We start from the raw sequence: 20,335 nt of genomic DNA on the forward strand, positions 1-20,335 counted from the left end.
ATAGTTTCGCCCATGAGATGTGAGCGGTGATAGTGGAAGATCAGGAATCTGCAGCTGCCGGAATAACATGAGACCCGGATATAAATACAGGAAGACAATGTGGGACGTCAGCGCGGACACCGGAGGATGATCCCTCCACACAGAACCATTGTAAGAACTGGTAACTGACGAGAAACCAAAGAAGAGACTGAACGAGCGGCCGGGAACCTCTCTCATTCCTATCACTGATGCATGATGGCGTCCTGGATATTATCATCTGGATCTTGTTAAACGATTCCAAATTGCCCAATTTCCATTTCCCGGCCCCTTGTTCAGTCTCTTCTCTGGCTTCTCGTCAGTTACTAGTTCTTAGGGCAGAGACACTGCCGGATTTCTCGTGCGAGAATCACATCGTAAACCTCGTACTGGCTGTCGGCTCTCCTGACCTGAGCTGACAGCTGCATAGAAATACATCATGCTGCCTTGCTCAGGTCAGGAGAGGTGCCGGCCAGTCCGTGCACTGCAATGTGACCCTCGCACGAGTTATACGGCAGTCTGTCTCTGCCCTTACAATGGTTCTGGGTGGTGGGATCGTCCTCCGGTGTCAGTGCTGAGGTCGCACATTGTCTTCTTGTATTTATATGTGGGTCTCATCTTCATATTCCAGCCTTTCAGATTCCTGATCTTCTACATCTCATGGACAAGACATACATCTCCTTATGTCATCATTTCTTTTGCTTGCTTGGGTAGATCTGTACTGATCTGTTGGACGCTGTGGTTTTATAGAATATTATATTCCATTTATTATATTTTCTGACATTACCCAACATGTAATTCTATAACAGTGTGTTTCATTATATCCCTGTATCATATGTTACATTATATCACGTGTCTGCGATGATCCACATTACTGTATATCACATATCATAACATGTTACATTACTTTATATGCCTCTGTATAATATCACATTCCATGTTATAACATGTTACATTACCTGTAAATACTAAGTGATATTATATTACGTCATTATCTAGTATATTATTAATACTATGTCATATTCACCTGTATGTTACATTGTTCTCCTGAATCTCTGGCGGCCGATCTCCGTCTGTCTTCTCCTCCGAGCTGATACTAACCACATTGTTACTGGTGTAGATGATATAATATAAAGTTATTACAGTCTCGCATCTATTATATCACATAAGTAACTGTGGGGAACTACAACGCCTTCACAGCCTGCTGAGAGCTGTAACTTTCCAAACAGCTGGAGAGACAACAGGTAAATGGTGACACTTCAGGAGCCTTTCTCCAAATATCCAATCGAGGCCACGTTCACACGTTCAGTATTTGGTCAGTATTTCACATCAGTATTTATAAGCCAAAACCAGGAGTGGGTGATGATACAGAAGTGGTGATGTGTTTCTATTATACTTTTCCTCTGATTGTTCCTCATCTGGTTTTGGCTTATAAATACTGACCAAATACTGACCGTGTGAACGTGGCCTTAACATCTGTGCAGGGAGGCGATTACATGAGCAGTAGCGTCGCTCCTGTAGAGCAACCCCACAATACATCTCCTGGGCTTTGGGATTCGGGACGGGTGAGAACCATTATGTTATTATTTCGTCCTGTATAACAGGGGCAGATTGTGGTCACATGTGGTCACCTGTGCGCGTGTTGTTCCTTATGTCGGGGTGCTTTATTATAGCGGGGTCGCCCGGCGGGATCTGTATTACTGTTCATCATGACATTATAGCTGCTGCTACAAAGAGAAAAATGTATCAGTTTGTGTCCTGTTGATAAAACCAAATGTTACTTTAAACCAAATATTGTAAAATTGATGATCCTATTGAAAATATCAATATTTTTTTCTTACCCAGACGAGCCCCCAATTAGTTGAAATCCTTCCTTTCTCGGAGAGCCACTGGTACTGACGTCATCTACAGAATTCGTATAGGGGTCTTGCCTGTCTTGGCTGATACTGGAAGTCATGAATAATGAATACTAATAAAGGTCTGTGACGGCATCTTGTGATTTTCACTGAAAATGTTTTTTGTTTACCTGGACGAGCCCCCACATTGTTGAAATCCTTCCTTTCTCGGAGAGGTATTAGTACTGATGTCATCTGGTAAATTCATGTGGATGACTTGCCCGTCTTGGCTGATACTTCCCATTAGAAAGAAATCCATAATTAGTAAATGTTAGGGTATGCTATGAAGCCCATAGAACATATCAAGATTTTTTTTTACCTGGATAAGCCAATCTGTCGAAATCCTCCCTTTCTTGGCGAGCCATCTATACTGATGTCATATAGAGAATCCTTATGGATGACCTGCTTCTCTTGGCCGAAACTGGTACAGGAAGTAATCAATGGATATACATTAATGTCCATGGGACTATGATATGAATCTAAGTAAAAATGTCAAAATTGTTTTACCCGTACGATCCTCCAATTTGTCCAATTCCTTCCTTTCTCGGAGTGGCACTGGTATTGATGTCATTTGGAGAATCTCTATGGATGACCTGCCCGTCTTGGCTGATACTGGTACAGGAAGTAATCAATGGATATAAATTAATGTCCAAGGGAGGATATAAATTAATGTCCATGGGACTATGATATGAATCTAAGTAAAAATGTCAAAATTGTTTTACCCGTACGATCCCCGAATTTGTCCAATTCCTCCCTTTCTCGGATTGGCACTGGTATTGACGTCATTTGGAGAATCTCTATTGATGACCTGCCCGTCTTGGCTGATTCTGGTACAGGAAGAAATCAATGGATATAAATTAATGTTCATGGGACAATGATATGAATCTAAGTGAAAATGTCAAAATAGTTTTACCTGTACGATCCCCCAATTTGTCTAATTCCTTCTTCTTTCGGAGTGGCACTGGTATTGACGTCATTTGGAGAATCGCTTTGGATGGCCTGCCCGTCTTGGCTTATACTATGTACAGAAAAAAATATATATTAATATTAATACATTTTTGTGAGGGTATTTGATGATGGTCATATAAATATAATTTATTTTTACCCAGATGAACCTCCAGTTTGTCGAAATCCTTCCTTTATAGAGCTATAGATACTGATGTCATCTAAAGAATCCTTATGGATGATTTGCCCATCTTGGCTGAAAATGGTACAGGAAACAAATAAATCAAAATCAAATAATAAATATTAGTAACTGTTGGAGGGGATCCTATGATAGTTAATAAAAATATAAATATTTGTTTTACCTGGATGTGCCCCGAATTTCTCGAGTTATTTCCTCTCTTGAAGAACCTCTGGTGTGGATATCACCTGGTGAATCCATATGGGTGACTTGTCCGTCTTGGATGATACTTTCCAAAGAAATCCATAATTAGTAAATGTCTGTGAGGCTTTGTTATGAAGCCCAGACAAAATATCAAGATTTTTTTTTTTACCCGGGAGAGTCACCAATTTGTTGAAATCCTTCTTTTCTCCGAAAGCCACCGGTACGGATGTCATCTAGTGAGTTTACATGTTTGACTTGCCCGTCTTGGCCGATACTGAAGAAATCAAATAATGGATAGTAATAAAGGCTGTGAAAGCATATATGACTGTCATTAAAATATCAGATTTTTTTCATACCGGGACGAGTCCCCAACTTGTCGAAATCCTTCCTTCTTCGTAGAAAGTTTGGTACTGATCTCATCTAAAGAATCCTTACGGATGATCTGCCCGTCTTGGCTGAAAATAGCACAGAAAAAATAAATAATCAAAATAATAGATACCAGCAACTGCCTGAGGGAATCTTATAATTGTCAATGAAAATATATTTTTTTTTTACCTGGATGGACCCCAAATTTGTCGACTTCCTTCTTTTCTTTTAGAGCCGCTGGTGATGACATCATCTGGTGAATCCATATGGATGACTTGTTTGTCTTGGCTGATGCAAGAATTAATTAATAATGGAAATAAAATCAATGTGTCGGCCTAGATTAATGGCACTTCCATTAAATAAGTACAACCTATACACAAAAAGGAAGCCTTTATGCCAAATATATAAGAAAAATATAGTTCTTACCGATAACGGTATTTCTCTGAGCCCACGACGGCACCACGGAGAGAGGGGATCCGCCCACCAAGGACAGGAAACCTACAGATAAAAAGGCGGTACCTCTCTCCTGCATCAGTTGTTTACTAGAGAACGATGGGAGACTATGAACAGAGACTTGTTTTTAACATTATCTAAATACTTATCATGAGATACCGCGTGACTATTATACTATTAACATAAGGCACTATATTAATGTGCACACCCATGAAGTGAAGGGAGGGAATGTACGGGTGCCGTCGTGGGCTCAGAGAAATACCGTTATCGGTAAGAACTATATTTTTCTCTGACGCCCACGACGGCACCACGGAGAGATTTGCAGAGATTTGTACATTAGGGAGGGACCACCGCTTCCAGAACCCTTTTACCGAAGGTAAGGTCTGAAGAGGAAGTAAGGTCCAATCTATAGTGCCTATAGAAGGTGGACGGTGAAGACCAGGTAGCAGCTTTACATATCTGCTCAATAGAAGCTCCGGCCTTCTCCGCCCAAGAGGTTGCCACTGCTCTCGTTGAGTGCGCCTTGATATTTCCCGGAACGGGTACGCCACTCGCTGAGTATGACAGGCTGATGGCTTCTGTAATCCACCTTACACTATGGCTGGTCCAAATAACTAAAGCAATTGTTACCATCCACCTCTTGTGTCTCCCCTTTTCCTCATAGATTGTAAGCTTGCGAGCAGCAGGGCCCTCATTCCTCCTGGTATCTGTTTTGAACTGTGATTTCTGTTATGCTGTAATGTCTGTTGCCTGTATAAGTCCCCTCTATAAGTTGTAAAGCGCTGCGGAATATGTTGGCGCTATATAAATAAAATTATTATTATTATATTTATTATTATCTTGCCAGGGTGCCTTTAGATGCTTTCTTCCCCTTCCGGGGACCCTGGAAACACACAAAGAGAGAGGAATCCTCCCTACTCTCCCTAGTGGCTTCTATGTAACGTATCAGACATCTCCTTACATCTAAAGTATGTAACGCCTCTTCCTCTTTGTTTTTGGGGTTAGGACAGAAGGAGGGCAGAGATATTTCCTGTGTCCTATGAAAACGGGATGCCACTTTTGGGAGATACGCAGGGTCAGTTTTTAGGATGACCCTATCATCTAGGATTTGCGTGAAAGGGGGGTTAGTGGATAGGGCTTGGATATCACTGACCCTACGTGCGGAAGTGAGTGCAACTAGCAGGGAAGTTTTTAGGGATAAGATTTTGACTGAAGCATCCGCTAAAGGTTCAAAGGGAGGTTTAGATAACGCCCTAAGAACTAAATTTAAATCCCACTGAGGGGTAGATTTTACGGGTAGAGGCCTTGATCTACCGGCTGCCTTGATGAATCTAGATATCCATCGATTTCCTGCTAAATCATAGTTGAATAGAGCTCCTAGGGCCGCTACATGAACTTTTAAGGTGTTTGTGGCCAGACCCAACTCTAATCCATTCTGTAGGAACTCCAGAATGGCATTAAGGGGGACGCCCTCCCCAATTTTGGAGCCTGAAGATGAAAGAAATTTTTTCCAAACTTTCCCGTATTGTCTGGTTGTAACGGGCTTCCTACTTTGTAACAGTGTAGATACTAGCCCAGGAGAAAACCCCCTGTTTTCTAGTAGCTCCCTTTCAAACGCCAAGCTGTCAAGTGCAAACTTGCCACCTGAGGATGATGCACTGGGCCTTGGGAGAGAAGGTTCGGGAGATCCGGCAGAACCCATGGATCGGCGATGGACATTCTCATCATCCAGGAAAACCAAGGCCTTTTCGGCCAGAAAGGGGCAATCAAGATCATGTGAGCCCCGTCCTCCCGAATCTTCCTCAGCACCGCTGGAATCAGAGCAATAGGGGGAAACGCATACGCTAGAGGATGGTTCCAGGGTATCAGGAACGCATTCAGGGAAACAGGGTTCCCCCCCGGAGTTATTGAGCAAAAGGTGTTCACTTTTTTGTTCAGATGGTTTGCGAAGAGGTCTATGTTTGGTGTGCCCCATTTTACCGAGATTTGATCGAACACCGACTGATTTAGCTCCCATTCCCCCTGCCTCAAGCGGGAGCGACTTAGGTAGTCTGCTCTGAAATTGTCTACCCCCTTTATGTGCAGGCCCGATAGAGATTGAAAGTTGCTTTTGGCTATGTGGAAGATTGAGCTGGTTATCTCCATCAGACTCCGAGAACGGGTACCCCCTTAGTGATTCAGATATGCTATCACCAGTTTGTTGTCCGACATAATTCTGACATGGTGAGACCGAAGGGGCCCCAGGAACTCTAAGAGTTCAAATTTGACTGCCAATAGTTCTTTCATATTGGAGGACGCTTTTTTCAGATATGGAGCCCTATTCCCCTGAGCTAACAGGTCGTTCAGGTGAGCCCCCCACCCGCTGGGACTCGCGTCTGTTGTTACTACCCGAGATACTGGAGTTACCCACGGGAGCCCTTGAGAAAGATTGCCCAGCGATGTCCACCAGCCTAGAGACCGAATTGTGTTTAGAGGTAAAACGAGCTGACCTTCTAAATTCCCTTTTAGAGAGACTTCCTCTGACAAGATTTGCCATTGAAGTTCCCTTGAGTGTAATTGAGCCCATTGGACTGCCGGGATGCAGGCCGTCATGGATCCCAGGAGGGACATCGCTTGGCGCAGTGATATGGAGGGGTTGTCTCGCCTTCTGGATACCAGATTTATGATGTTTTGGATTTTTTCCCCTGAAAGGTGACTTTCTTGTTTTATAGAGTCCAGCGTGAGACCCAGGTACTCCTGGATCTGGCATGGTAACAATCTGGATTTCTTTAGGTTTATTAACCAACCCAGTTCTTCCAGAGAATGTCTGATTGTTTTCAGCTGTTCCTCGCAGTGTTGTGGAGAGGAACCTATTATCAAAAAATCGTCGAGGTATGGTACTATCAGGGTATCTTTCTCCCTCAGGTGAGCCATTACCTCCGCAACTATTTTTGTGAAGACCCGCGGAGCTATAGCCAACCCGAAGGGTAGGGCTAAGAATTGAAAATGGTATACCACCCCCTTATATAGACCGCTATTCTGAGGAATTTCTGATGATCTTTGTGAATAGGGACGTGGTAGTAGGCGTCTCTTAGATCCAGGACTACCATGAAACACAGTGGAAACAACATCTTTATCGAGGTTTTTATTGTCTCCATCTTGAACGGCTGAATTTCTAGGAATTTGTTTAACTCTTTCAGATTCACGATAGTCCTGAATGAACCGTCCGGCTTCTTCCTCAGGAACAGAGGGGAGTAGCACCCTTGACTTCTTTCTTGTAGGGGAACTTCCATGAGAACCCCTTTGTCTACCAGTCCCATGACTTCTTTTTCTAATGCTAGTTGCTCTTCCTCTGAAGATCTTAGAGAAGTCATCCTGAACGAGGGGTGAGGGGGTTTTTGAAATTTCAACTTTAGTCCGGATCTTATTATGTTCAATACCCAAGGACTGTTGGTAATTTTTTCCCAGGCTGAGGCAAAGAGGGCAAGCCTTCTCCCCACCTGGGGCAAGCATTCATTGTGTGGGTTTTTTATTGTCGTTAGGGTTTTTGTTGAAGATGAAACCCTTGTTTTTGTTTCGCTTGTCCTCCCACCTATCCTGGTTTTTTCCCGGCTTCCTTCGGAAGAACCTCTTGCTCCGAAAGGGCCTTCTGTATGAAGGGAAGCCCAGGGAGGGAAAAGATTTCTTTATATCCCCCGCTTTTTCTAGTATATCATCTAGAGTCGGCCCGAATAGAAACTCTCCTTCACAGGGGATTGTACATAATTTGGACTTGGTCTGGAGGTCTCCTGGCCAACATTTTAGCCAGAGAGCCCGCCTTGCGGCATTAGAAAACACTGCTGACCTAGCGGATAGTTTGATTGAGTCCGCCGAGGCGTCAGCCAAGAAGGCGGCAGCTCCACGCATAACGGGCAACATTTTTAGAATTGAGTCTCGGGAAGACCTGTTTTTGAGTTGGCTTTCCAATTGGTCTAGCCATACCATCAGGGAGCGGGATGTACAAGCTGCAGCAACTGCTGGTTTAAGGCCTCCACCAGCCGCTTCCCATGAACCTCTGAGGAAACCATCTGCTTTCTTGTCCATTGGGTCTTATAAGACCCCCATGTCCTCAAATGGAATGGCATATTTTTTGGATGCCTTAGCAATTGCCACATCCAGTTTAGGTGCCTTATCCCAGAAAGAACAGGATTGGTCATCGAACGGATATTTCTTTTTTGGAGTGAGTAGCGACTTCCTCACAGGCTTTTTCCACTCTTTTTTAATCAAAGATTGGATTTTTTCATTGAGGGGGAAGGCCCTTCTCTTTTTCTGGTCAAGCCCTCCGAACATTATGTCCTGGACGGATCTTTTGGGGTGAGGATCTGCCAGCCCCATAGTGTTCCTAACGGCTTTAACAAGACTATCAGTTTCTTCTATAGGAAAGCAACTACGGCCCCCCGAAGAAGATGAAGATGTTGATGAGGATGAGGAGGAAGAATTAGATGAGTCTGAATCCATATCTTCCCCTGAATTACCCGATTCAGGAGATGGAGATCTGTGCTTAGTCTTCCTTCTCTTTTTTCCCCCTTTGAGGGATTTAAAGGTTTCCTCTACCTGGACTTTAATCAGGTTTTTGAGATCTGCTGCAAACCCGGGAAGGCCTTCTGACACTGTCTGCTGAATACAAATACTGCAAAGTCTTTTGTCCCATGAAGATGGAAGGTCTTCTTTGCATAGGGCACATATGATATGTTTAGTTTTACTTGCGCTTTTCTTCCCCTATGGTAAAAGACTCACCACCACCTTCTGGACCCATAAATACCGGTTGGGCACGATCCGTGTTTGCTTTAGAGCCGGACGCTATGCTGGATTCTTTGCTGCGCAGTGATCCAGAACGCCCTCCGGTAGAGCCTTGGTGCCCTTTCTGGGTCCGTCGCTGCTTCTGCTGCTGCGGTGTTGGTTGTGGAGATGCCCTGGGCAGGGGAGATACCTGCTCCACATCGCTCACTGGTGAGCACTGGCCAGACTCCATTTTGGAAGCGCTTTTGCCCCTAGATGCCCCGCTTAAAATAGCGGTGGAAGGCGCCATTTTTTTTTTTCTTGCGCATGCGCAGTTCGCCTTGCGCCTGGAATCCCGCGCCTGCGCAGATCGCCCGAGCACGAAATCCCACGCCTGCGCATTTCTCCAGCGGCCGCGCAGGCGCTCTAGGCGGGGATCGCAGCGCTTGTGCGCGCGCAAGCCCCTGACGCTTGAAAACTCGTTTGTTCCCGCGCGGGCGCAGATGGGGCAAAATGGCGGCGCTCTTACTACACGCTGACTCCATGGTACCCCCCCGGGAGCTCAGGCTGCAGACTGACGCCAGGGAGCCACATTGCTCCTATCCATAGGGCGGACCCTTGGACACGGCTGCTGCTGGTGAGTCTTCTTAGAGAGGTGGCTCCGCGCACCCTAAAAAGGCCTACCAGCCCCTAGCGGTGGCGCTTCGGGTCACCACATCTAACCGAGGCAGGGGGGCCCCCGCTGCCTGGATCGGCTGATTGGCCCCGGACTCCCACGAAGAAACTTTTCCTCTGACGGAGGTGGATCTGTAGGTCTCCCATCAAGGACAGGAAACCAACTGATGCAGGAGAGAGGTACCGCCTTTTTATCTGTAGGTTTCCTGTCCTTGGTGGGCGGATCCCCTCTCTCCGTGGTGCCGTCGTGGGCGTCAGAGAAACATACAAATCTTTATTAAGAAATATTCTTCCTGGGGTGTTCTTTAGTGTCTAAGAAGAAAGAACCCCCACGAAGAAGCAGACGCGAAACGCGCGTCGGGGACCATTGCTGCACCTTACGGTTATGTACATTTGCTTTATTCATTCATTTATTTTGCAATCATACTCTGCTGTCAATATGCCTGGATTTCCAATGCTGTGGTGCTGCTAAGCTATTTGGTGTGCTTCTAAATTATATTAAAGATAAGGTTTCTTATCTATGCCTAGTTCAGTCAGCAGCAGGAATAAGTTTCAGCACCTTATGTAATTAAAGCACTTTGTGATAACTTTCTGCATGACTGTCTATTTAATATAAACCTTTTAAATATTATCCATCTGCTATTAGTATCTAATTCAGGCCATATGTGATGCCTCTATGTTGCTAATCTACTTAGAATATATTACTAGAAGGTGGTTTTTCACCTATACATAGTCCAACTTGCAGCATATGTAGATATTTGCACTGTATGCACTTTAATCACCAGCTCTATACTATATGCTATAAAATTATCTAGGTTTAATATATACATCCTCGTATGTGTGTAGCTGTCTGACAGGAGATTCCCGCTGTGATTATACTCTTTATATTCTCAAGATCTTTCTCTAAACGTAAATTCAGTACTAATACTTATTTATTTTACTAAGGTTTTCTGACCTAGTCTTACCTTTTTAGAATATATGTGGTGAGATGTTGTCTTATAACTGCACTCATACTGATTAGACATTATTAGTGGCTAATTATAAAAACATGGAATTATTTTGAATGAATAGAATGTACTCTCCTTGATTGCAGTAATTTTTGCATTTGTATTTACCCCTAGAAATATTTTTTTATGTTTTAATTAAATGTGTGTATAAGATTAGTATATTTCTTATATACTTGGCATAAAGGTTTCCTTTTTGTGTATAGGTTGTACTTAATTAATAATGGGTATTAATAAATGTCTGTGAGGGCAACACATGAGGGTCACGGAAAATGTATATATTGTACCTGGACGAGCCCCCGATCTGTAGAAATCTTTCAGTTCTCGGAGAGCCGCTGACATCATCAGGTGAATCCATATGGATGACTTGCTCGTCTTGCCTGAGAAGTAATTAATAATGAGTATTAATAAATGTCTGTGAGGGCACCACATGAGGGTCACGGAAAATGTATATATTGTACCTGGACGAGCCCCCGATCTGTAGAAATCCTTCCGTTCTCGGAGAGCCGCTGACGTCATCTAGAGAATTCGTATGGATGACTTGCCTATCTTGGCTGATACTGGTACAGGAAGTAATCGATTAATGTATGTTCAGCTATGTTATGGAGCTACAGAAAATATCAAAATTGCTTTACCCGGACGAGCCCCAAACTTGTCTAAATCCTTCCTTTCTCGGAGAGCCACTGATGCCATCTGGTGATTCCATATGGATTACTTGCTCGTCTTGGCTGCTGCAAGAAATGATTAATAATGGACATTAATAAATGTATGTGAGGGCATCATATGAGGGTCACTGAAAAAATATATATTTTACCCGGACATGCCCCCGATTTGTAGAAATTCTTCCTTTCTCGGAGAGTCGCTGACGTCATCTGGTGAATCCATATGGATTACTTGCCTATCTTGGCTGATACTGGTACAGGAAGTAAGCGATTAATGTCTGTTCGGCTCTGTTATGGAGCTACAGAAAATATCAAAATTGCTTTACCCGGACGAGCCCCAAATTTTCCGAAATCCTTCATTTCTCAGAGAGCCACTGGTACTGAAGGCGTCTGGAGAATTTATATGGACGACTTGCCCGTCTTGGCTGATACTGACACAGAAAGTAATCAATAATGGATATTAATAAATGTGAGTGTATACATTTACATAAAGAGGAAGGAGAATATATTAAATAATGACAGGACTATTTAAAGGGATTGTCCAGGATTAGACAAAACGTGTCTGTCTTCTTCCACAAACATCGCCATTCCTCTCTGCAGGCTGTGGTTCTGCAGCTCACCTACTTTTTTTTAAGTGAATTGTGCAGAGCTGCAATACCACAAACAAACTGTAGACAGAGGGGGCGCTGTTTTTTTATTTTTTTTAAAGTAACCATGATTTTATAATCCTGGACAAGTCCTTAAAGAGGTATTACAACCAAATGTGTGCATAGGAAGCACGGACCTCATAGTTGTCTTTTTGGAGGTAATGGTCCCGTCTTTCTGCTGGATGCCATCTGTGTCCACAAGTGAGACGAGGCTGAGAGATTACAAAATCTATTACGTCGGGGAAACTTCTAGATACATAAAATAACACAGAGATGGAGGAGTCTATGCCAGGATGCAACTACTGCTCTCTGTAGTCAGCCAATTCATTTAGCAACATGGTTGGTAAGAATAAACAGCCTAGAAAACACAGTCTTTATATAGAGTTGTCAGACAGAAGGCCACGAGCAATTAGGTTGTCAGATTTGACTATTGGGATCTGTTGCAAATGCAAAACTTACAAAAAAAAAGGCAAGGAGCTGGCAGCGCTCACATCAGCCTTAACCCCTTTACCCCCAAGGGTGGTTTCCACGTTAATGACCGGGCCAATTTTTACAATTCTGACCACTGTCCCTTTATGAGGTTATAACTCTGAACGCTTCAACAGATCTTAGCGATTCTGACATTGTTTTCTCGTGAGATATTGTACTTCATGATAGTGGTAAAATTTCTTCGATATAACTTGTGTTTATTTGTGAAAAAAAACGGAAATTTGGTGAAAATTTTGAAAATTTCGCAATTTTCCAACTTTGAATTTTTATGCCCTTAAATCACAGAGATATGTCACGCAAAATATTAACAAGTAACATTTCCCACATTATACTAAAAGGCACCAGAGATTATTATGGACCCATGTAGGTACAAAAACTCATATATATATCAATTAATCAGGAGAAAAAAATGAGTATATAATATACCAAAGTTTAAATCCAACAATTACTTTTATTAAATAACAAATTTTATAACATGCTCATTAGATACATAGGTCACAATTACAATTTATGTGAATCACACCAAAGGGCCCCCTGAGGAAGCGACACTACGACACACGCGAAACGCGCGTTGGGGTTCATAACACAGGTCAGGAGCCGGACCTGGGACCTTACTATGGGTAAATATTGCTGATCCTTTATGTATTTGGGGGAATACTTGGGCTATCCTTAAACAGATGGTATAAGTGCCGCCCAATAAGTAATAAGTAAGTAGGGATGGAATCTTAGTAGTTGCAGTCTGAGATGTATTCAGTCTATTTGGACATACTGCTATGTAGTAATAAATATCAGACTGATCCCCCAAAAAACTACTGAATTATCTGGGTCTGATATGCTCCTCCTTGTGTTATTTTTTAACACTTTGGTGTGATTCACATAAATTGTAATTGTGACCTATGTATCTAATGAGCATGTTATAAAATTAGTTATTTAATAAAAGTAATTGTTGGATTTAAACTTTGGTATATTATATACTCATTTTTTCTCCTGATTAATTAACATTTCCCACATGTCTACTTTACATCAGCACAATTTTGGAACCAAAATTTTTTTTTGTTAGGGAGTTATAAGGGTTAAAAGTTGACCAGAAATTTCTCATTTTTACAACACCATTTTTTTTTTTAGGGACCACATCTCATTTGAAATCATTTTGAGGGGTCTATATGATAGAAAATACCCAAGCGTGACACCATTCTAAAAACTGCACCCCTCAAGGTGCTCAAAACCACATTCAAGAAGTTTATTAACCCTTCAGGTGTTTCACAGGAATTTTTGGAATGTTTAAATAAAAATGAACATTTAACTTTTTTCACACAAAATTTATTTCAGCTCCAATTTGTTTTATTTTACCAAGGGTAACAGGAGAAAATGGACCCCAAAAGTTGTTGTACAATTTGTCCTGAGTACGCTGATACCCCATATGTGGGGGTAAACCACTGTTTGGGCGCATGGCAGAGCTCAGAAGGAAAGGAGCGCCATTTTACTTTTCAATGCAAAATTGACTGGAATTGAGATGGGACGTCATGTTGCGTTTGGAGAGCCCCTGATGTGCGTAAACACTGAAACCCCCCACAAGTGACACCATTTTGGAAAGTAGACCCCTTAAGGAACTTATCTAGATGTATGGTGAGCACTTTGACCCAACAAGTGCTTCACAGAAGTTTATAATGCAGAGCCGTAAAAATAAAAAATCATATTTTTTCACAAAAATGATTTTTCGCCCCCAATTTTTGATTTTCGCAATGGTAAGAGAAGAAATTAGACCACAAAAGTTGTTGTGCAATTTGTCCTGAGTACGACGATACCCCACATGTGGGGGGTAAACCACTGTTTGGGCACATAGCAGAGCTCGGAAGGGACGGAGCGCTATTTTACTTTTCAATGCAAAATTGACTGGAATTGAGATGGGACACCATGTCGCGTTTGGAGAGCCCCTGATGTGCCTAAACATTAAAACCCCCCACAAGTGACACCATTTTGGAAAGTAGACCCCCTAAGGAACTTATCTAGATGTGTTTTGAGCTTTGAACCCCCAAGTGTTTCACTACAGTTTATAACGCAGTTTTGTATTTTCACAAGGGTAACAGGAGAAATTGGACCCCAATAGTTGTTGTCCAATTTGTCCTGAGTGAGATGGATTGGTCTGCAGGCGTCACGTTGCATTTGCAGAGCCCCTGATGTACCCAAACAGTAGAAACCCCCCACAAGTGACCCCATATTGGAAACTAGACCTCCCAAGGAACTTATCTAGATGTTTTGTGAGAACTTTGAACCCCCAAGTGTTTCACTACAGTTTACAACGCAGAGCCGTGAAAATAAAAAATCTTTTTTCCCCACAAAAATGATTTTTAGCCCCCCCCAAATTTTAATTTTCCCAAGGATAACAAGAGAACTTGGACCACAAAAGTTGTCCAATTTGTCCCGAGTATGCTGATACTCCATATGCTGGGGTAAACCCGTTTGGGAGAGCTCGGAAGGGAAGGAGCACTGTTTTACTTTTTCAACGCAGAATTGGCTGGAATTGAGATCGGACGCCATGTCGCATTTGGAGAGCCCCTGATGTGCCTGAACAGTGGAAACTCCCCAATTCTACCTGAAACCCTAATCCAAACACACCCCTAACCCTAATCAACGGTAACCCTAACCACACCCCTAACCCTGACACACCCCTAACTCTAATCCCAACCCTATTCCCATCCGTAAATGTAATCCAAACCCTAACCCTAACTTTAGCTCCAACCCTAACCCTAACTTTAGCCCCAACCCTAACCCTAACTTTAGCCCCAACCCTAACCCTAGCCCTAACCCTAACCCTAATGGGAAAATGGGAATAAATACATTTTTTTAATTTTATTATTTTTCCCTAACTAAGGGGGTGATGAAGGGGGGTTTGATTTACTTTTATAGTGTTTTTTTACAGCGGATTTTTATGATTGGCAGCTGTCACACACTAAAAGACGCTTTTTATAGCAAAAAAGTTTTTGCGTCTCCACATTTTGAGACCTATAATTTTTCCATATTTTGGTCCACAGAGTCATGTGAGGTCTTGTTTTTTGCAGGACGAGTTGACGTTTTTATTGGAAACATTTTCGCACACATGACAGTTTTTGATGGCTTTTTATTCTGATTTTTGTGAGGCACAGAATGACCAAAAACCAGCTATTCATGAATTTCTTTTGGGGGAGGCGTTTATACCATTCCACGTTTGGTAAAATTGATAAAGCAGTTTTATTCTTCGGGTCAGAACGATTACAGCGATATCTCATTTATATCATTTTTTTATGTTTTAGCGCTTTTATACGATAAAAGCTATTTTATCGAAAAAATAATTATTTTGGCATCGCTTTATTCTGAGGCCTATAACTTTTTTATTTTTTTGCTTATGATGCTGTATGGTGGCTCGTTTTTTACGGGACAAGATGACGTTTTCAGCGGTACCATTGTTATTTATATCTGTCTTTTTGATCACGTGTTATTCCACTTTTTGTTCGGCGGTATGATAATAAAGCGTTGTTTTTTGCCTCGTTTTTATTTTTTTTCTTACGGTGTTCACTGAAGGGGTTAACTAGTGAGACAGTTTTATAGGTTGGGTCATTACGGACGCGGCGATACTAAATATGTGTACTTTTATTGTTTTGTTTTTTTATTTAGATAAAGAAATGTATTTATGGGAATAATTTTTTTTTTTTTTTCTTTATTTAGGAATTTTTTTTTTTTTTTTTAACACATGTGGAATTTTTTTTTTTTACTTTTTTACTTTGTCCCGGGGGGGACATTACAGATCGCCGATCTCACAGTTTGTACAGCACTCTGTCAGATCAGCGATCTGACTGACAGCGCTGCAGGCTTACCAGCGCCTGCTCTGCACCCGGAAGTAGTCCCTGCAGGACCCGGATGCAGCCCCGCGGCCATTTTGGATCCGGGGCCTGCAGGGATAGGAGGTAAGAGACGCTCGGAGAAATGCGATCACACCGCGTTGCTCTGAGGGTCTCAGGGAAGCACGCAGGGAGCCCCCTCCCTGCACGATGCTTCCCTATACCGCCGGTACACTGCGATCATGTTTGATCGCAGTGTGCCGGGGGTTAATGTGCCGGGGGCGGTCCGTGACCACTCCTGGCACATAGTGCCGGATGTCAGCTGCGATAGTCAGCTGACACCCGGCCGCGATCCCCCCGTGAGTGCGGCCGATCGCTCTGGACGTACTATCCCGTCGAGGGTCAGATAGGTCCAGGTCATCTCGACGGGATAGTACACCTAAGGTCAGAGAGGGGTTAAAGGGGTATTCCAGCCTCAGCAAGTCGTCACCTACCCCAATGGACCCCCACCATTGCAGGAATATGAGACTAGCGCCTCCGCTCTACTCTGGCCACAATACACTATTTACCTGGGTGTCTGACATCCTGTGACCGCCGGGGGTCTCTGCACAGATTTGGGTCTTGATTTTTGCCGTTCTTTGTCCTCGACGCTGTAAAATGTGACAATCACATAAAAGTTACAAACAGGACACAGAGTACGGCAGGGGGCTGCAAGCTGAGGACTACATCTACCAGGGCAAAACTGGGAGTTGTAGTTCTAAATCAGCAGTGAAGCCTCAGGATGCTCAGAGTTACAAAGGAGAAGGCGTCTGCAGCCCCCAGTGTGCCCCCTTTACCGCGGGGTCCCTTCTGTAAGGCAGAGAGTCAGGGCCAGGACTTCTCACCTGGTCATCTGCTCGTACAGCCGCTGTAAAGATTCCCAGGAGTCAATCAGTTGCTTGATTTCCTGCTGGATGAGCGCGGCGCCCTCTGGCGAGGAGGAGTCCATCACCGTCAGTCCTTGAGTCTCCACCAGATGGCGCAGGATTTCCTTTTCTGACAATTCAGCATTTAGCGACTGGAAATGAGAACGCAGAGGAGACGCGATCAGTACAGCACCAGCAATAAGATCCAAAGGGTATAACAAGAGACACAAACAATGCAAAGAATCCTTCACAGCTGCAGTCATAATTCTGCTGGATGAACTCCAATAATGCAACAAGGCGATTAGTTTTACTCTAAACAAATGACTGTACAAGAGCTTGATGCACAGACAATAATAGTAAATACTACTCAAGAAGAGAATATGGGAATTTCAGCTCTGGAGTATAATACAGGTTAGATAATGTATGTTCACAGTGACACCAGCAGCAGAATAGTGAGTGCAGCTCTGGAGTATAATACAATCTGGCTTCTGACCGCACTTTTCAACTGAAACTGACCTGGCTAAAGTCACCAATGACCTACTAACCGCCAAAGCCAAACGACACTACTCTGTCCTCCTCCTCCTGGACATGTCCTCTGCATTCCCTATTACTACAGACCCTCTCATCTCTTGTCATCACAGACTTGGCCCTATCCTGGATCTCGTCATACCAGACAGGACATTCAGCGTCTCCCTCTCGCACACCAGCTCCTCACCTCGTCCCCTATCTGTCGGAGTCCTGCAAGGTTCAGTCCTAGGTCCCCTGCTCTTCTCCATTTACACCTTCAGCCTGGGACAGCTCATAGAATCTCACGGTTTTCAGTATCACCTCTATGCTGATGACACACAGATCTACATCTCTGGACCAGATATCACCTCCCTACTAACCAGAATCCCTCAATGTCTGTCTGCTATTTCATCCTTCTTCTCTGATAGATTTCTAAAACTTAACATGGACAAAACAGAATTCATTGTCTTTCCCCCATCTCACACGACCCCCCCCAACGAACCTATCCATTACAGTAAATGGCTGCCCACTCTCCCCAGTCCCACAAGCTCGCTGTCTCGGGGTAATCCTTGATGCTGATCTCTCCTTCAAACCGCATATCCAAACCCTTTCCACTTCCTGCCGCCTCCAACTCAAAAATATTTCCCAGATCCGTAAATTCCTCAACCAAAAACCCTAGTCCATGCCCTCATCATCTCCCGCCTCGACTACTGCAACCTCCTGCTCTGTGGCCTCCCCTCTAACACTCTCGCACCCCTCCAATCTATTCTAAACTGTGCTGCCCGACTAATCCACCTGTCCCCCCGCTATTCCCCGGCCTCTCCCCTCTGTCAATCCCTTCACTGGCTCCCCATTACCCAGAAACTCCAGTACAAAAGCCTAACCATGACATACAAAGCCATCCACAACCTGTCTCCTCCTTACATCTGTGACCTCATCTCCCGGTACTTTCCTACACGCAACCTCCGATCCTCACAAGATCTCCTTCTCTACTCCCCTATTATCTTCTCTTCCTGCGCATCCCCCATACTCTGGAACCCTCTACCACAATACATCAGACTCTCGCCTACCATCGAAACCTTCAAAAAGAGCCTGAAGACCCACCTCTTCCGACAAGCCTACAACCTGCAGTAATCACCGATCCACCAAACCGCTGCACGACCAGCTCTATCCTCACCTACTGTATCCTCACCCATCCCTTGTAGATTGTGAGCCCTCGCGGGCAGGGTCCTCTCTCCTCCTGTACCAGTTGTGACTTGTATTGTTTAAGATTATTGTACTTGGTTTTATTATGTATACCCCTCCTCACATGTAAAGTGCCATGGAATAAATATACACAGTGACTGCACCAGCAGAATAGTGAGTGTAGCTCTTGGGTATAATATAGGATGTAACTCAGGATTAGTAATGAATGTGCACAGTGACTGCACCAGCAGAATAGTGAGTGCAGCTCTGGAGGATAATAAAGAATGTAGAACTCAGGATCAGTAATGTAATGTATGTACACAGTGACTGCACCAGCAGAATAGTGAGTGTAGCTCTGGACTATAATACAGGCTGTAACTCAGGATCAGTAATGTAATGTATGTACACAGTGACTGCACCAGCAGAATAGTGAGTGCAGCTCTGGAGTATAATACAGGATGGAACTCAGGATCAGTAATGTAATGTATGTACACAGTGACTGCACCAGCAGAATAGTGAGTGCAGCTCTTGGGTATAATATAGGATGTAACGCAGGATCAGTAATGTATGTACACAGTGACTGCACCAGCAGAATAGTGAGTGGAGCTGTGGAGGATAATAAAGAATGTAGAACTCAGGATCGGTACAGGATATTATGTGTTGGCTAAACATATTAAATGTCTCTCATCAACAAAGAAATACCCATTTTCTACCTTGCAGTATTTTAGCATCACCCCCACCTCAGTATCCCGCTCGCCCCAATTCTTGCCACCGTTTTGGTATAATTCCAGCTTCTGGCGAGTGACCATGATCCAGTGCTGGAGAGCGCGGAGATTATGACTGAACAGCCGGTGGTTACTAATATTCTCTTTACTGCTCCGTATCTTGTTCTGATAGGAAAGTGACAATGATGAGAAGATTACATTTATACAGATCTATGACGGTGGGAGATCCCTTCTATGCTCTCCATGTGAGAGATGGGATCAGCAGAGATTACCTCCAGAGATCTCTGTAACCTTAGGTAATCCGAGTTCAGCTGCTCGGCTCTGAGCGCGTGGGGCGAGTGGGACTTGGTCATGGATATTAACTCTTGGATGAGGGTATGTAGGATCATTAATTCTTCTAGTAACATCTGCAAAAAAAAGAGCGATAGATCAATTAATTAAAATGGAAACTTTCCACTGTCTGGACAGCACAAGGCAGATTTACTAATCCGAATTTATATCTAGACAGTGTAATCCCCCGTAGCGAGTTATTCCTATATTATAGCAATATCATGGTCTCACAACAGGGGGCGCTGATATATTGATTTCTATGGAAAGTTTCCCAGCAGTCCTTTGAACACAAAAACTCGCCTGCAGTCTCTGAACCTGCGCCTCCTTCCCAATAATATCAGGCTGCGGCTCATTTTCTTTCAGGCTTTTTTTTCGGATGGAGGATATCTTATGATGTAAAGTTTTCAATGCAGAATCAAACTCTTTTCTTAGCTCAGTCAAGCTCTGTAACAGAGAGGAGAATCACATTTGATGGTAAATACGGAAAATAATTACATTTATTAGATAAAACACCTAATAGGCAAACAATGTTACAGAAGGACCAATTCGCTATAAATATTTACCAAAATGTAGCAAGTATTTATGCTGGTAATTCCAC

General features: G+C 43.4%; 1 protein-coding gene across 8 annotated transcripts in view; it reads right to left on the minus strand.

The window, feature by feature from the left end:
• SYNE3 (spectrin repeat containing nuclear envelope family member 3) overlaps nucleotides 1-20,335 on the minus strand; it is an 88,465-nt gene that overhangs the window by 14,894 nt on the left and 53,236 nt on the right. For 2 of the 8 annotated variants that reach the window (XM_077268704.1, XM_077268713.1), the window contains exons 10-33: nucleotides 20,038-20,181; nucleotides 19,680-19,814; nucleotides 19,423-19,572; nucleotides 16,970-17,142; nucleotides 16,655-16,735; nucleotides 11,919-11,993; nucleotides 11,461-11,565; nucleotides 11,287-11,385; nucleotides 11,108-11,203; nucleotides 10,934-11,032; nucleotides 10,760-10,852; nucleotides 3,793-3,891; nucleotides 3,594-3,692; nucleotides 3,407-3,511; nucleotides 3,218-3,322; nucleotides 3,016-3,111; nucleotides 2,824-2,928; nucleotides 2,633-2,737; nucleotides 2,418-2,522; nucleotides 2,230-2,331; nucleotides 2,042-2,146; nucleotides 1,857-1,961; nucleotides 1,647-1,742; nucleotides 1,043-1,126 (exon numbers count right to left, since the gene is read on the minus strand). In XM_077268704.1, the coding sequence (XP_077124819.1) occupies nucleotides 1,043-1,126; nucleotides 1,647-1,742; nucleotides 1,857-1,961; nucleotides 2,042-2,146; nucleotides 2,230-2,331; nucleotides 2,418-2,522; nucleotides 2,633-2,737; nucleotides 2,824-2,928; nucleotides 3,016-3,111; nucleotides 3,218-3,322; nucleotides 3,407-3,511; nucleotides 3,594-3,692; nucleotides 3,793-3,891; nucleotides 10,760-10,852; nucleotides 10,934-11,032; nucleotides 11,108-11,203; nucleotides 11,287-11,385; nucleotides 11,461-11,565; nucleotides 11,919-11,993; nucleotides 16,655-16,735; nucleotides 16,970-17,142; nucleotides 19,423-19,572; nucleotides 19,680-19,814; nucleotides 20,038-20,181 (2,561 nt within the window). The remainder of the gene's footprint in view (nucleotides 1-1,042; nucleotides 1,127-1,646; nucleotides 1,743-1,856; nucleotides 1,962-2,041; nucleotides 2,147-2,229; nucleotides 2,332-2,417; nucleotides 2,523-2,632; nucleotides 2,738-2,823; nucleotides 2,929-3,015; nucleotides 3,112-3,217; nucleotides 3,323-3,406; nucleotides 3,512-3,593; nucleotides 3,693-3,792; nucleotides 3,892-10,759; nucleotides 10,853-10,933; nucleotides 11,033-11,107; nucleotides 11,204-11,286; nucleotides 11,386-11,460; nucleotides 11,566-11,918; nucleotides 11,994-16,654; nucleotides 16,736-16,969; nucleotides 17,143-19,422; nucleotides 19,573-19,679; nucleotides 19,815-20,037; nucleotides 20,182-20,335) is intronic. The other 6 variants (XM_077268721.1, XM_077268729.1, XM_077268737.1 and 3 more) reach the window with 6 other exon arrangements.

Source organism: Ranitomeya variabilis, chromosome 1 (assembly GCF_051348905.1).
Source record: "Ranitomeya variabilis isolate aRanVar5 chromosome 1, aRanVar5.hap1, whole genome shotgun sequence".
Classification (NCBI taxonomy): Eukaryota; Metazoa; Chordata; class Amphibia; order Anura; family Dendrobatidae; genus Ranitomeya; species Ranitomeya variabilis.